We start from the raw sequence: 17,942 nt of genomic DNA on the forward strand, positions 1-17,942 counted from the left end.
CCTGAACAGAACACCAATGGGTCAGGCTCTAAAATTAACCTTAGACAAATGGGGTCTCATAAAATTGAAAAGATTCTGCAAGGCAAAGGACACTGTCAACAGGACAAAATGACAACCGACAGAAGAGGAACAAATCTTTACCAACCCTACATCTGACAGAGGGCTAATATTCAAAATATACAAAGAGCTCAAAAAGTTATACTCCAGAGAACCAAATAACCCCATTAAAAATGGAGTACAGAGCTAAACAAAGAATTTTCAACTGAGGAATTTCAAATGGCTGAGAAACACCTAAAGAAATGTTCAACATCCTTAGTCATCAGGAAAATGAAAATCAAAATGACCCTGAGACTCTACCTCACACCAGTCAGAATGGCTAAGATGAAAAACTCAGGTGACAGCAGATGCTGACAAGGATGTGAAGAAAGATGAACACTCCTCCATTGCTGGTGGGATTGCAAGCTGGTACAACCACTCTGGAAATCAGTCTGGTGGTTCCTCAGAAAATTGATCCAGCAATAACACTAATGGGCACATACACAGAAGATACTCCAACATGTAATAAGGACACATGCTCCACTATGTTCATAGCAGCCTTATTCATAATAGCCAGAAACTGGAAAGAACCCAGATGTCCCTCAACAGAGGAATGGATACAGAAAATGTGATGCATTTACACAATGGAGTACTACTCAGCTATTAAAAACAATGAATTCATGAAATTCTCAGGCAAATGGATGGATCTAGAAAATATAATCCTGAATGAGTAATCCAGTCACAAAAGAACACACATGGTATGCACTCACAGATAAGTGGATATTTGGCAAAAAGCTCAGAATACCCACCCTACAACTCACATACCATATGAAGCTCAAGAAGAAGGAAGACCAAGGTGTGGATGCTTCAGTCATACTTAGAAGAGGGAACAAAGTAATCAAAAGAGGTAGAGGGAGGAAGAAGGAGGAGAAGGAAAAGGGGGGTGGCAGTATTATGTTTGGGAAGAGCTGGAGGAAAAGTACAGAGGATCAGTAAATTGAAAGGAGATATATAGCAGGGAACTGGGCAGCTATCAGAAAGTCCAGATGCCAGGAAAGCAAGAGGCTCTCAGGACCTAACAGGGATGGCATTAGCTGAAATACCCAACAAAGGGGAGAGAGAACCTGTAGAGACGATATCCAGAGGTTAGGCACAGCCCCTGGTTGAGGGATGGGCCCACCCATCCCTCTCAAAAATATTAACACAGAATTGTTTCTGTTTAAAGAAAATACAGGGCCAAAGAGTGGAGCAGAGACTGTCTTACCTGGGAATACATCCTATATGCAGCCCCCAAACCCAGACACTATTGCTGATGCCAAGAAGTGCTTGCTGATGGTAACCTGGTATGGCTGTCCCCCTGAGAGGCTCTGCCAGAGCCTGACCAATACATATTCGGATGCTTGCAGCCAACCATTGGACTGAGCATGTGACAGCAATGCAGGAGTTAGAGGAAGAACTGAAGAAGCTGAAGGGGATCAAACCCCGTAGGAAGAACAACAATGTCAACCAACCAGACCCTCTCAGAGCTCCCAGGGATTAAACTACCAACCAAAGAGTACACATGGAGGGACCCATGGTTCTAGCTGCTTATTTAGCAGAGAATTGCCTTATATGACATCAATTGGGAGGGGGGGAGGCTTTGGTCCTGGGAAGGTCCCCAGTGTAGGGGAATGTGAGGCAGGGGTGTATGGGTAGGTGGGAGAACACCTTCATAGAAGCAGGGGGGAGAGGTATGGGAGAGGGGGTTTGTGGAGGGGAAACCAGGGAAAAAAAGTAATTACTATAAAAGTTATTCTATATCTTCAGCGTTCTTGAGCTAGTATAAAGTTAAATAACATTGACAATGAAGTAGTGATGTGCAAAGAGGAATGTGTTGTGTGATGCTATGCCTCATTGGTTTCCCAAAAAAGTTTGCGTCTTGGATGTCTGGATGGGCTTTCTGGACATACACATCAAGCAAAAGAGGAAAACAAAAATGTAAAAATGTCTTTTTGGAAGACATTATCTGTTCTAAGAAATGGGGACAGGGATATATCTTCTCTTCTAAGCCTAATAGCATAAGATGAAGGTAGGTATTTGGTGAACAGACATATAAAGCACTATTAGTCACACTTTGTTAATAGTTAGCATCAGTCACCCCTGTTGTTTTAGAATATTAAATTCTCAAATATTTCTTTTCATATAGTCATAGATAACTCAAGAAAAAAAAGACAACAGTTACATTTTTTTCTATTTTTCCTCTGTAATGCATATATTGGACGTACACTGTCTAGAAGAATTATTTGCGATGCCTTTCAATATTAAAATAGTGATTTTTTTCAATATCCTGCTTCATTTTAAGGACAGTCAATAATATAATATTAGTAGATTAAATTGTCTATCAAATAAATGTATATTATTTTATGAATTCCCTTTTTGGAAGATCTTACTCTGTAACCCTAATTGGCCTGAACTCACCATGTAGACATACTAGCCTCAAATCCACAGAGATCTACCTGCCTCTGCCTCACATGTACTGGGATTATAGACATAGAACACCATGAAAGGCCACTTTGTTAAATAAAATATAAAAGGTTAACTATCATGTAATATAGTTAGTTGAGTCTATGTCAATATAACATAACAAGAAAAATTCTATTAACTTTGCAAAATTCAGAAATGAGGCAGATAAAGAGAGAAGATACTGGTTTGAACAACACAGTAAGGCAATGAGAATGCACATTCTTACCACGTCACAGGTTGGCATGACAAGAGTCTCACAGTTGCATTCTAGAAGGGCAGAAAACCAACATGGTTACCTGACTCAGAATGCATCAAATCATTATTATAAAACGTTGAGATAGAAAATGAGTTACCGCAACGCCAGTTTGGGCAACATTGTCCAGATACATTTTCTTTCACCAGGTTCATATCTTTTGCACACTCAAGTGATGGTGGAGGGCAAAGATCTGGCTCACAAACTAGGAAGTAAAATCAAATGGGTAAAGATGAATCTTGTGGACATGCATGTCCTCGTTAGTTAGCTGTCATCTCCAAGGCATGCAGGGTTTCTAGCTCCCAGCGGATGCTCCTCCCACTTCCCACCTGCCAAGTTCTCCTGCATTGATAGTGCCACTAATATACACCAGACTTCTTAAATTTAACATTTTTTTGACCTTTCATAGACACATTTAAATGTTTTAAAATAGTGTAAATGTTTAAAAATGGGCTTACCGCAGTAGTACTGAGGACAGCATAAATGTGTAGTATTGATATTAACAGTGAGGAATTCCCCATCGGTACATTGTGGAGTTGGTTCAGTGCATGTCTTACAAACTAAAGGTGAAAAATCAAACACCAAAGTCACACTACTTACGCTAAAATCAAATTAAGAATTACTTCAGATGATAATCCAAATCAAAATTGAGAATAATAGTCTCGTGGAGACGTAGGAAAATAATGCATAGCTCTTTGTTGCCTAAATGTGCAGCTTTATGCTATCTAAGTACAATGCAAAAGATGTTGTCTATCAGAAATACAAACCACTTACCCACAGAATGATTTATTCTTATTGAAAGCAAAATGCCATTGATTAATTTGCTAACTAAATATTTTTCTTTCGTTGATTAGTCTCACCTATGGTTGAACAGTGCACTAGGAACTTGTCCAGTCATCCCTCCCTGATCTGAAAAAAAATTCTGAATGACTCTGACAAAGGACTCATCCTCAGAGCTCTTACGAAGACTGTTAATAAAGAGGGCTCATCCAGTTGCCCCGTGAGACAACTCATGTCTGATTAATCAGAATCTCTGTCTATGTAGTTTGAGTGAGAAAAGGAGGCACACTATAACAGGACACTGGTAGAGGTGCCATCTCTTCTTCCTCTTGGGCTTCAGTACTTGCCCCTGTATCTTTGTTCAAACTTAATCGAGCCACTTACAGTCGTGGAAGCTTACAGGAATTCTAGGAGATGTCTTCTGAGGACTGGTATGGTAACTCATTTGACTTGGAGGAGGAGCTGAAGGAGGAGTAGAGTTCCTCATATTATCCACTCTCTAGTTCCTCCTACAGAACACTTTCTCCTGGCTACATCCTAGATGATTTTTTATACTCCTATCTTCTCTAGGGGCCATCATAGTTTGCAGGTGATGTGTAGAAATTAAGTTTTATTATGGTATTCCATGTCTTACTACAGTGCATTATTCTAGTTGTGTCTTCTAGAAAAGCCCATGCTAAGGTTTCTTTTTAAAAAGTGTAGATATTTGCCACATTAAAGAAAGGTCTTGCTTCCACTATTTTAGTCATGTTTAGACAGGTCCTGAGAGTTTTGTTGATGGAGTAAGGACTGGCTGTAAGGTTATTCCGAGTTAATTATAATGTACTCTGCTTTCTACCTTTCTCGTTCAGTTCGATTCCTACTATATGACATGACGCTCCTTGCCGAAAGTCCCATAAGATTCACAGCAGAGAGATTTCCCCACACCCTTACTCTTCTTACTGAAGCATGGCTTGAGAGCACTCACCGCAGGAAGGGTAGAAACAGCAAGGCTCTCCCTGTCGAACTTGAAGCACAAACTGGTCATCTCTGCAAACTGGCGTTGAAATATCAGGACATCTCACCGTATCACATTCTACAGAATCACAAATATGTTTGAAAATTTGTAAGCTTGAGACAATAAAATGAAATGAAATGAGATAATACCATTTTTTTCTATTTGAGTGGCAATCTTAATATAAAGGCATTTTCTTTTTTTAGGATAGCAACATCACGATCTTCTATGATTGGTCCATCCTTAGATACCCACTGGAAGAGAGCAAATCAGTCATCCTGCATGGACAGTATGCACAGATAGCAGCTTTACTTTCCCCATTAGATTAACTTACCACATTCATACTGTGGGCAACAAGAAAGAGCACTATAGCCAACGATCAACTTCTGGCTATTTGTGCATGGTGGGATGGTCCTGTCACACAAACTCATGTCACAGCCTAAAAATAAAGAGCAGAGTGTTATAGTTGTACTGAGTGCAGCTAGGGTCTTAGGCTGCCAACTCAGAGTGGGCAACTGTCTCTGCCAAATGTGTTTTCACTCTGCAATGAAGCTCACCCAGCCCCAAACTTGGAGGTATATAGAAAGTACCAGCTCCAAGAATTCTCTGGAATTTTCTTGCATTTCTTATTGTCATGAGTCAGAGACGTAAAGTCCTGACTTTTGTTCTAATATGTTCTAAGATTATTAATATTTACTGGCAAGATTTTTAACATATATTCATACAAGTTATTTTGGAAAAAAATTATGGAAGTACTTCATTGCTACCCTGACATGTTTTTCAGACTGGGTATCATGACCAGATGTCTACACAGCTCCAGTTTCCATACATACCACAGACTTTTTTAGAACAGCAGGTCAGCTTATCAACAATGCCTATGACCACTTCAGCTGTTCGTTCACAGATGGGGGAAGGCTCTTCTTCACAGACAGGCTCTATAGGAATAATGTTTCCATCCTCCAGACATTTGTAGAGGGTGCATTCATCTATGCCACCATTCCAAATCTCCCCAGCACTGCGGGGGTGCTCCTCTCTGTCAGTGCACACTTCAAAAGACCAGTGATGTTATTTCACTTACAACTGTGCACTTCAGCAAGCCAAGTCATGATAGTTTTTTTTTTTTGACCATGACTTGAGCCACCAATATAGCCACAAGTCATGAATCTATCGTTTACCAGATTCCTTTTTTTCTTTCTTTAGATAATACATTGCATTTTCTCTAACCAAAGTTAATATTTAACCAAAGTCCACAAAAATATCATTGTTTTCTACACCTTCCAGTTACTTTCTTCACTGGCAGCCATAGTTTTGTTGCTGAAAGTGTCCTTATATTTCTAATCTACTTGCCCTTCCATTTAATTATTAACAAAATTACTTTTCTTCTTTCTGGCCATAATTAAGACCCATGTGACTGACAAAGTCCTGTGTTGCAACTTCCAGAATTCTGTGTTTTTGAAACTTGCCACAACCATGTAGATAATATGCTAAAATTAACTTGAACGTGAACTAGGAGTACGTAAGTGTTCTCTCCTATTATCATAATGTTGTCTACCATTTCCTGTGTTCTCATTTTCTCAGGGCACTGAATGCACAAAATGTTTTTTTTAATTACATTTTGTCTCTCTGTTCTAATCTCTAGGACTAAATAACATTAATTTATTCATTTTACTGATACATAATTTCAGAGTCACAGAGACAAAAATATCTCTCTACACAAAATAATTAGAACTTAAGTTGATCCCACCAAATACTTTCATTCTTAATTTACCTTGTTTTTCCTAGCTATTAATACGCACACACACACACACACACATAAAAATTGAAGACCATCACAAAAAGATCTTAATTTTAACTACAACTGAGGTGATAGTCAAACAAACTATGATTTTATTTTCTTCCAATGCCTGAGTCATCTTTGATTAATTTCACTCAACATATATTTCTAATAACTAAAATATATTACATATCACATATATTTGCAATTGTTAAATCTCTGAGCCATCATTTGATACTCTAGTCCTTACCACATTCTTGCTCTGGGATGCATAGTGTTTTATCTGGCCGGTGAAGAATGGTTCCATTCTTGCACACACAGTCTTCTCTCAAATTCAGACATGAGGAGTGTCCATAGAACCATTTGTTGAGACATGTTCTTGCTTCACATGGTCTCACACAGGGCTGATATTCCTTTCCCTCTGGACAACTCAGAGCTGTAGACAATAAAGGAAAACTTTTTTTTTTAATAACCAAGGTAATCTATGTAAATTCTGCTTGAGAGAGAAAGAGGTTACCCTGTTTTATAGAGAGAAATTCTACATGTTTTAGTCTCTTTAAAGACTGTTTTTCATTTATCACGTAAGTATAAATAAAGGCATCCTTCAAGTATCTAGGTGGTATTCAATACTGTAGTTGAAAGCATTTATTTAATTGATATCGAATATATATATGATATCCCCCAATATTCAGTCCAAGTCCTTTCACACAAATTTAGAGTTAACTATTACAAAGTTTCTGTTCCATACAACCAAGGGACATAGTATTTCTCTACAGGATGAACACAGAAACACTCCTTAAATATCTAATTCAATCCAACTGAAGAAAAAATGCTTCCTATAGAGGTTCAGTCCTTTAGTGCTGAGCATTTTCTAAATGATGTTTTAGAAATATCTTGTCAATTTCCACTGCTCTTAAAAAGTTATGCTGTTCAAAAATGAATACTCCGCGTGTGGAAAATAATATAAATGGGTATGATCTTAATGGGGGGCCATCTCACAGTGTCTAATGAAGCTGGAGATGGTAGATATTCATGATGAATCAGGAATGGAGATTCCCCTGGTAACACAGCAAACAGGAGAATGGTGCACAGAAATGGATTGCTTATGTCTAAAGCTCGGCAATACAATGTGCACTGTGTTGTTTTCCTTTCTTCCACTCACTTTATATTTACTAAGTTATTTTATGACAAAAGATAGAAGGAAGAAAGGATTGCAGAGAGGAGATCATTCTGTAATGGTTAGAAGTTTTCATTGTGCTAGAATTAACTTACGGCAATAGTCAGGGGTGCGCCACTGAATGCAGATATCAAATTTGTTGCACAAAGCCACATATGCAGAGATTGCATCACATTCGTAGCTCCAGAAGTAGGTGTAGTTGATCCACATTTTTTCACAAAAGTCCCTTGGTGAGACCTAAAGATGCATTTTACCATTTAATAAATTATGTCACTTGTGACCTTTTCAAAGGCCCTGAACTAACCCCAAACCATTTGACAAATCAGGGAGACCAAGCCTTTACATGAGATTCAGAGGCAGAAAGATTGATGCAAGTTTGAGGCCAGCCTAGTCTACATAGCAAGTCAAATTAACCAGGCCTATATAGTGATACTCGACTTCAAAAAAGTCAAAATAATCAGATTAGTAAATTAATATCATTGAAGTTCTTCTAAATCTCAATTTTTCAAAGTAAATATTTTTGCCATGACAAAATAAACTTTGAAAAGGGAAATGAACTGATAATGGCTTTAAAATAGATTTGAATAATAAAAAGTGCATCTGTGTCTTACTTTTATGTTCATGAATTCATGAATTTAAAACACTTAAACATTTCATGTTTATAATTAATCTAAATTTTGAAGTAAACGAACCTCCAGAAAGACTACTTTTGTTCATAACTTTGAGCCCTTTGTGCATTCCCCTGGGAACTCATAGTCCAGCCTGACTCCAGAATCTGTTCTTTTTCTGTCTAGTACAGTTATGCACTTGGGGTTCTTTCCCAACTAAAACTTCCTCCCTCTTCTTCCTAGACTCCCCTTCTCCTGTATCCAATGCTTCAAACTGCCTCAGTGTTCCCCTTGCATAGACTTTTACACCAAATATTCTCTTATATACAATATGTTCTAGATCTAGATCTTTCTCTCGCCTCTTTATTTCTGGCTTGTGTTTCTATGCAGCCCAGATATGTACATCTCCCTGAAGACTTTTCCAAGGCTGGGCTCATATGTTTCTCCCTACCTTGTATTATAAATATCTGTTAACAAATTCCCCTTCTTTTAGATTTTTTGAAGGTCTAGGGAGGCCTTATTTGTGCATTCCAGGATTCTAGCACTGTGCCTATTATATGCTATAGTCACTTACTCCATTAAATGGCTAACAAAATTCTGTTCTAGTTTGTCCTTTTTTTAAAAAAGAAATCTTTTTATTGACTCAAATGTCTTAAAATATTCACTAATTACTTAAACTGAGAAATCAAGAGAGTGAGGGAAAAAAGGCCAATTAAGCTGAGGAAACAAAGGAACACAACGATCAATTAAATTCACTCTGATGGCCATGTTACAGAAATATACATCCTAGCGTATGACGTGTAGCGTCATAGGAATGGATTAAAACTTCAGTGTCTGAACTTCTACACCTGATTACCAAACACCATTGATCTCATTCTGCTAGAGGAATTTATTTGTGGGAAACAATTCCATCTCCCTAAAATTTATACAATACTAACAAAACACAGCATAAAAAAACAATAATCATCTTTCTTGTTCCTATAAGTTCATAAAGAATAAGAGTCACCAAGTTTCTAACACACTGACAGAAAAACAGGAGCATAGAAGAACAGCATGGCATGAATACTGCCTATTGATATCTTTCTTCTCTCATAAATCTAATGTGATACCATTGATATCTTTCTTCTCTCATAAATCTAATGCAATTGCTGTTGTTACTAGATGTCTTTAACTTACTTTGTCATGGCATGGAATGAAACCTTCTCTGTTCAATAACTCGATGCAATGACTGCAGTCATATTCAGTACAGTTCCTCACAGGTCTTCTCATTGTCACTTCAAATGATTTCTCAATTTCCCAGCTGCCAATAAATAACTCTATGTCTTCCATGTTGGTAATGATGGTGCCATTCTGCATCCTGAGGTCATCATCTGGATTGTCATTGCAAATCCCTTGAAAGGACATGTGGCTTTTAGATGGAAAAAGTTTTTCACTATCACCAAATACAGGCAATGAAAATAGACAGGCTTAATAGTTTCTTTTAAAAGGATGAATAATTGATTTGAATGAGATTATAAACAGCTGAATTTGTGTATCTTTTGACTTTAGCACTGGTAAAAACCTTTAAATTTATGATTGTTTTTATTAAATTATATTGTTAAATGAATATGAAGAAAATCTTGTCTATGAAGATTCTGTTTCAGTCTTTAAGTTAAAATAAATCATATACTTCCTAGAATAGCAAATATTTGATAAATGAATTCCAATCTTCCATACTCCAAGGAAAACCTCATCTAAACACACTAAATTTTTCCTTTCAATTAATGTTCTGTTATCTAGCTCATGACATAACTCCAGGAATAGATCATTATGGTGGTTAGTGTTAACTGTTCACTTAACATGATGTAGGAAACAACGTATGGATACATCTTTCAGAAATTGTCTAGCTTTTGTGCATGTCTGTGAGAAAATAGATGGCCTAGCTTTACTGATGTGGGAATAGCCACAATAAATTTAAAGGCACTGTTCCATGTTCTTGGGTCCTAGACTTACTAGAAAGAGCAAAGGAAGATGGACATGAGCATTCACCACTTTCTGCTTCCTAATTGGTGCTATAGTGTAGCCAGATGCTTCAAGCTTCCACCATCTTGATTTCCCTGCCATGGTGTGCTATAATTGTCATCTGTGAATCACAATAAATATTTTCCCTTAAATTGCTTTTGTTTGGATACTTTATAACAGCAATGGAGGAAGAAACTAAGAGAGTTTTGGTTGGCATAACCCAATTGGTAATACAGACATGAACAGTAAGAGCTGATGGCAGTCACTTGAGGAGCAAAGATATAGTCAATATTACGATATCACTGTCAGTACTTGAACCAGGATTGGTGGTTAGATATAATCTTTCTTCCAAGTATCCTGACTTATTGGCAGGCTATAGCCTTAGGATTACTTGAGGAAGGTCAGACACATTAGTTTACTCATCATCAGTGGAGTGCAAACCCAAGCAGAGTATAGAGAAACACCCCGAAAGCCCTGATTAAACTTCACCCAAATCCCACCCCACATTAACCTGTCATTTTTCTTAATTCTGAGGACTTTATGCCACAAAATGTGTGAATTAAACATTTTCTTTAAGCCTCAAATTATAAATCCAAATCAGGACTATCATCATGAATAAAGGTTTCTGGCTTCTGTGGATAACGCCATACATCAAAGAAGTCTCGGTTTCTTTCTTTCTTTTTTTCCATTGATTAATTAATTTATTTACTTTACACCCCGATCCCTCCTCTGTGCTTTCTTTATGTATAAGCTTTCATAGTCAGAGATAGTGCTAAAAATATTCTTTTAGTTTCAAATACATTTCAAAAATATTTTTACTCTGGCCACTATTCACAATAATATGAAGTTGATGACCTTCTTCATTAACAATAGAGGCCCTTCTAGAATCTTCTCACTTTTGGACCTCACTCTTTATCAGTAGTTTCCTTAGCTGGCACTCAGACTAGCAGTCCTGACAAAACACAGACAGCCGTGTAAGTGACAGATCTCTCCCACTGCAGAGTCAATGAAATTAGAAACTTGTCTATGACTAACACAAAGGTAACCCTAGTCTCTTCCCTATACTGATTACTTAGAATCTAGTTAGCCAAATGCCTAGCTTCACAAGAACAAAATATGAAAATCAAATAGAAACCAATCCTCATATAAGAGGTGAATTTACAAATAATTATAAATTCTCAAAGTTGACTTTATTACTCAATAACTATTTAGTTGTTTATAATACTCAATAATAACTGTTTCTAGAATGATAACATTATGTCACCATAGAAGTTTGTGCTGCATTTAACATATTCTCAAGAGTCAAGGAAAATGTAAGTCATACTTAGCAAAATAATGTGTATGAAGCTCAAAAAATGTAATGTATTTATATTGCATTACTATGAAGGGTCATTATGTTGAATTTTCAAAGAGACAACAGACCTATTTTCAAATTATGGCTATATGTCTGCAGATATGTCTAGTTTGACTTAAAATTCCTTATGTGAGTGTTAAATGTTACAATAGCAAGCCTCTGGATAATGGCAAACATGAACTTTACAATTCATAATAAAACTGGCATCAATATTTAGTGAACTATTCCAAGTTGGCATATGTTTTATCAAGATTTCAGACATAAAAATGCAAGAAATAAACAAATATATAAAACGCCTCTAGCCTTTGTGTATCTTATTTTTATCACATGAATTAAGATAACCTTTGCCAGGCGGTGGTGGCACACGCCTTTAATCCCAGCACTTGGGAGGCAGAGGCAGGCAGATTTCTGAGTTCAAAGCCAGCCTGGTATACAAAGTGAGTTCCAGGACAGCCAGGGCTATATAGAGTAACCCTGTCTTGAAAAAAACAAAAAACAAAAAACAAAAAACAAAAAACAAAAAACAAAAAAACAAAAAAACAAAACAAAAAAAGGAAAGAAAAGAAGAGAAAAGAAAAGAAAAGGAAAGGAAAGGAAAGAAAAGAAGAGAAAAGAAAAAAGAAAAGATAACCCTGGGACCAATTATTTAATTCAAGTTATAACTAAGTGAATTAAAATATAGCTAACAATTTATGAACTTTCAGTAAACATGAATTAATACAAGTACATAGCATAGTAAGATCCACAACAAATGTACATTTAAATAGAATATCTAACTTGAAATACTATTTCTCATTTCATTAGCCTTTGTTGAAAGTCCTTGCTTTCTAAAGTACTCACATGTAGAATTAAAAATGAAAATCACATCTTAGCCTGGGAAGTGGTCTATTTGGGTCCAAAACTATATAGTGTAAGAAGGAGAAGGCATTTAAAAAATGAGAAATTTCAAAATTAGTGCTCACCACAAAGCCCTTCTGTGTAAGATGACAAGTTAAACTGGGGGCCGAAGTGAATGTCTATGATTCCTGTAAGGTGAGCCCACTTTATGATTAAGCCAGCAGGAGTAGTAATCACATACATTGTTCCAGAATCTTCTATGAACAGCTCATGACTTGAAAAGGGCAAAGGCACAACAATAGAATCCACGTCTACCTAGAATAACATATGTATAGCCCTTAGGAGAATATTTCTTAAAATTACAGAAGTTAAAATCAGGCTTTTATATAATGTCAGGTATTTTAGTATGTAAAATTTTACTTCTCTGTCATCCCGTACTTTCTGATAGCTTCCAGTGTCTGTAGTTGACCCTTTACTCTGCTTGATATAGTCAGTATTATCTGTTTGTATTTTATTTTTATTGGAAAGTAATTTCATTTCATAGGTTTGCTTTCCTCTGATCCCTTCAGTTATATGCTGATTCAATTATATACTAATTTAAGCTAGAGATTCCTTTTCTTTGAAATCAAGATGGAAAAGTAGATTAAAGATGTCCAAGAGAGTCATCTATCAAACTTAAAGATTGAGAATATCAGTGATTCTACTTCCTTGGTTTTGTATATATCCTGGACTTAATCTTCAGCATGTGTACTTGATAATATTAATGTAGGCAGGCCAAGGAGATACTTTTAAAAACAGTGGCTTGAGGTTATTATAGTAATATGAGCTGTATCACTCATTGTAACAGCAGTATCTTTTTATTCTGCTCCTGTGGCCTCTTCTACTCCCACTCTTTAAGACTTCAGGAGTCACGTTCTCCACACAAGCCTGTTTGGCCCTCTCTGTGTCATTTCCCTTCTGCCTTTCTCTGTGTACTACTCATAATTGTATCCCTGTAGCTCCTACTTTACAACCACTAGACATGCATACACAACCTACATAACTGGATGTTAATTGAGATCAGAATCAGTGTTATAACTCCTTTATCCCCTCTAAGAATAATTTTTTAAAATATTTTTTATTATTATGTATTTTCCTCAATTACATTTAGAATGCTATTCCAAAAGTCCCCCATACCCTCCCCCCCCCCATTTCCCTACCCACCCATTCCCATTTTTTGGCCCTGGCATTCCCCTGTATTGGGGCATATAAAGTTTGTGTGTCCAATGGGCCTCTCTTTGCAGTGATGGCCGACTAGGCCATCTTTTGATACATATGCAGCTAGAGTCAAGAGCTCCTGGGTACTGGTTAGTTCATAATGTTGTTGCACCTACAGGGTTGCAGATCTCTTTAGCTCCTTGGATATTTTTATAACTGGTTATTTGTTGAGCAAATGACCAGCAATTGGCCACGAATAAGCTCAAATGGGGCAAAAAAGTCATCATTTCCATTCAAATGCTTGTAATAATACCACTGACTATATTTGAAGTTATTTATTATATATTCTATCAATTTCAATCAAAATTAAACTATGCAAATTCCATCATGTAAAAATTACCATATTTGCATATTTTAGGTTTTACTTAGTTAAACCCTATCTTATTTTACATTAATACTAAGTACATCCCAGAATCTATGAAACTGTGGTGATTGAGTAATTGTGTCTAGAAAGCAAGCTAATATGCGGTTCTTGTGAAGCAAAAACTATATACATTTTCTCTTATTCTTTTGAATGACTCATTCAGATCTGAATGATATATGTGACCAACAACTCAACTTCACAGGGTTAAACAGATTCCTTTGGATTAGAACTCTTCCTATAAAGCCACTCAATTCCTTTTGAGCATTTTACAGTGTTGTTGCACACATTTTGGTTATTGCAATAAATGTAAGTATGATCTTTCTGCTTTAGTAGGGGTGTCAATATTTCCAAACCAGCCAGTTAGCCTGCCCTTCTCCTGTGTTCTTCCATGGCAGGTTCTTTGCTACTACTGGTTCCTGCAGTGTGTCCATCCCCTTTACGTCCTTTCTCTTCATCTGACTTGAAACATGAACTCTAGAAGAAGAGACTTGGTGACTCACACGCCATCTGAGAGTATTGGCAGATTTAACATGGCCCTCCTTTAGTCTCGTGGAGGATAAATATTAGAAATTACATCATATAAATGTAGGGAAAAATATCAAACTATGAAACATATCTTCCAATTTTTCATGAAAAGAGAATTTATCCATATGAACAATAAATATACATGAATACATGGAATCCCTTACTCTGTGGAAATGATTTCCTACTTTAATTCTATGTGAGATTTTTATGTATTTTCTTACCTTTCTTACCACTCTGTTGATAAGTATTTTATGTATAGATGTTGTCACATTTAGCTTCTTAAAACAAAGTCCTGAGATTCGTCCAAAAGAAGCCTTCATTTAGAAACAAATAAAATCTTTATGATGCTAAAGAATTGTAGTGATAAGCAAAATTAACTTACTAAATTATTTGCAAATACTCACTGGTTTTTTAAGGGCATGTCCATTCTGAGGGAAGAAAGTATAAAGAAAAAAATTTAAAGTAAATACATTAATTGTCCTTCAAAACCAACAGAGTTATATTATAAATTTATTATCATACTTTTACATGAAAAACTCCTTGGTTTCAATATTCAGAGAACAATACTCGGAATCCCAGATGTCACAATGTACATGAGCTACAGATTTAGGAAGAAGTGACAATTAGATGGATTACAACCTACCTGATTCATGGAACATTTGTCAATGTGAACAACTACAATTTCCCCGGGGACTCTTACTAAGATGTAAGAAGCCATACTAGATAGTGCTGCACTGTTCCCATCAAATGTAATGATGCTCAACTCTGACAACATGGAGCACCGACCTAAAACAAAACAGTGCACAGGAGGGGCTGTTAAATTATTCTTTAAATTTTTAAACTATTTTTTTCTCTTCAAACTGTACCTTCTTCCCAGCTCCTCTCTTACTCTTATGTAACATTTTTGATGGTTTATTGTATTGTTTGTGTGTGTGTGTGCTATGTGCACGCATCTGTGCACAAGTGTGTATGTGCTCTGTTGCTTTTAATCGGGGTTTGCTGTGTAAGCATCCATAGGGATTATTTCCTTGGGTGGGGATAATGTACAAGTGGCCACATTACTAAGAAATATGACTTCCTCTTGCCTGTAACCTACAGCTCTGTGTGGAGAAGAAGATAAAAGAGGATGATGAGAGGGGCTTTTAATTAAGGAATATTATATAGATGTGTGTAAAATTACTTTAAAAATACATTTTTTAAAATATGAATTACCCAGACCTACTCTGAGAGCCAGAAAGTATGGAGATAGGATCTAGCACTCTGTTGTATCAAGTCCTCCATGAGATGCTAATACCGGTTATAGGCAGGAAGCATATTCCCAGCCAGTCACAAGATCTATTTATTCTATTCATACAAGGTTCTGTCAATATGATTTCAAGATTTTGAATCTTTACAAGGCTCTCAATTCTAAATTAGAAAATATATTAAAGAATGCCTCATTAAATTATACTTTGGGCATGAGGAAAAATGTACACACACAAGACACACACACACACACACACAAACACACACACACACACACACCTTAGGTTTGGGTTTGGCAAAAGCCACTCAAAAAAGTCATATAGTAAGAACTAAATCACAGATCAGGTGAAGAAATGTCAAAGGCAATAGCTTGCTCTGGTAACATAAGCTCAAACAAAACAAAACCCTCAGCACTCTTGTCTGATTCAGTCATTGTTCAGCATATGAGAAAGGCAAACTTACAGGGGCATTCCCACTCCGGACAGCATATATCAGTATTCACTTGAACAGGCCAGCCTCGGAACCCACAGTCGGGCATTTCCAAGTCCTTCGGGCAATTCAGAGACCAGTTGTAGAAGGTCCACTCCATGTTAAGGCAGATATATTGGCTACAGTTATAAACAGGATCAAATTGTTGAGGCTGTCAATAAAGGGGCAAAATTAGTTACGTTCCAAGATCCAAAATGTTTTCCTTTGACCTTTAATTTTTGCAATCACGATGTTCTCATCAGTATACGTTTCATAAACAAAAACCTTTTCAAAGGTAATTAAAAATGTGCTCCAACTTTTGTTGAAGCATCTCTACAATAATCAATGTATACCTAGGATTTGCTTTAAAATTGCTGAGATCTTTTAAACAGCAGTCTTTTCTTAGAAAATTTCTATATCATTTTATAAGCAAATTTCAACAAATAAATGTCCATTGCTACCTGATGGCCTTGAGTTCAACATCACAGGAGAAAATTGACTCCCTTAAGCTGTCTTCTGACTTCCATACATCACACACACACACACACACACAAACACACACTCACACACATACACACACACACACACACCACACACACACACACACACACACACACACACACACACCACACACACACACACACCACACACACACACACACCACACACACACACCACACACACACACACACACACAAACACACACATACACACTCACACTCACACAGAGGTACAGACACACTGTATGTATACACTGTATATATCTCCACAGTTGTTTGATATCTATGAAGGATCATAATTTTTATTATTTCTTTCTTTTCTTTTTTCTTTTTTTAATTTTAATTTTTATTTTTTGATGAAGGCTTGAAAGTAACCCAGGCATCCCTTGAACTCAGGATATAGACAGGTGAGGCTGGCCTTTAGCACTTGATCCTCTTGCCTCTGTATCCCACATGCTATGATTGCAGACATATGTCACCGGGCTGACTTTGGGAACCTCTGAGTTGGCGGAATTTATACTTGCAATGGCCTCAGATCTTCCCTTTGATCACACTCCTCCATTAACTCCATCCCTTCAGTTGTTCAATGCAAAAGTCTTAAAACTCTTGATGATTCTATTATTCACATCTCACGTCTAATTCTTCCCAAAGTGTGAAACCTCTGCCTTTCTTTTTTTTAATTGGGTATTTATTTCATTTACATTTCCAATGCTATCCCAAAAGTCCCCCACACGCTCCTCCACCCACTCCCCCACCCACCCACTCCCACTTCTTGGCCCTGGCATTCCCCTGTTCTGAGGCATATAAAGTTTGCAAGACCAATGGGCCTCTCTTTCCACTGATGGCCGACTAGGCCATCTTCTGATTCATATGCAGCTAGAGTCCAGAGCTCCGGGGTACTGGTTAGTTCATATTGTTGTTCCAACTATAGGATTGTAGATCCCTTTAGCTCCTTGGTTACTTTCTCTAGCTCCTCCATTGGGGGCCCTGTGATCCATCCAATAGCTGACTGTGATCATCCACTTCTGTGTTTGCTAGGCCCCGGCATAGTCTCACAAGAGACAGCTATATCTGGGTCCTTTCAGCAAAATCTTGCTAGTGTATGCAATGATGTCAGCGTTTGGAAGCTAATTATGGGATGGATCCCCGGATATGGCAGTCTCTAGATGGTCCACCCTTTCGTCTCAGCTCCAAACTTTGTCGCTGTTACTCCTTCCATGGGTGTTTTGTTCCCAATTCTAAAAAAGGGGCAAAGTGTCCACACTTTG

At 37.1% G+C, this 17,942-nt stretch overlaps 1 protein-coding gene across 7 annotated transcripts in view; it reads right to left on the minus strand.

Annotated features, from left to right (window-relative positions):
• Window positions 1-17,942, minus strand: part of Otogl (otogelin-like) — a 151,850-nt gene that overhangs the window by 13,787 nt on the left and 120,121 nt on the right. For all 7 annotated transcript variants that reach the window (NM_001370989.1, NM_001177567.2, XM_017314041.1 and 4 more), the window contains 14 exons: window positions 16,170-16,347; window positions 15,106-15,248; window positions 14,867-14,890; window positions 14,684-14,776; window positions 12,442-12,631; window positions 9,301-9,515; window positions 7,612-7,753; window positions 6,590-6,775; window positions 5,399-5,611; window positions 4,900-5,004; window positions 4,539-4,646; window positions 3,250-3,351; window positions 2,892-2,996; window positions 2,765-2,805 (listed from right to left, as the gene is read on the minus strand). In NM_001370989.1, coding sequence (NP_001357918.1) covers window positions 2,765-2,805; window positions 2,892-2,996; window positions 3,250-3,351; window positions 4,539-4,646; window positions 4,900-5,004; window positions 5,399-5,611; window positions 6,590-6,775; window positions 7,612-7,753; window positions 9,301-9,515; window positions 12,442-12,631; window positions 14,684-14,776; window positions 14,867-14,890; window positions 15,106-15,248; window positions 16,170-16,347 — 1,845 coding nt within the window. The remainder of the gene's footprint in view (window positions 1-2,764; window positions 2,806-2,891; window positions 2,997-3,249; window positions 3,352-4,538; window positions 4,647-4,899; window positions 5,005-5,398; window positions 5,612-6,589; window positions 6,776-7,611; window positions 7,754-9,300; window positions 9,516-12,441; window positions 12,632-14,683; window positions 14,777-14,866; window positions 14,891-15,105; window positions 15,249-16,169; window positions 16,348-17,942) is intronic.

This window comes from Mus musculus, chromosome 10 (genome assembly GCF_000001635.26).
Source record: "Mus musculus strain C57BL/6J chromosome 10, GRCm38.p6 C57BL/6J".
Taxonomy (NCBI): domain Eukaryota; kingdom Metazoa; phylum Chordata; class Mammalia; order Rodentia; family Muridae; genus Mus; species Mus musculus.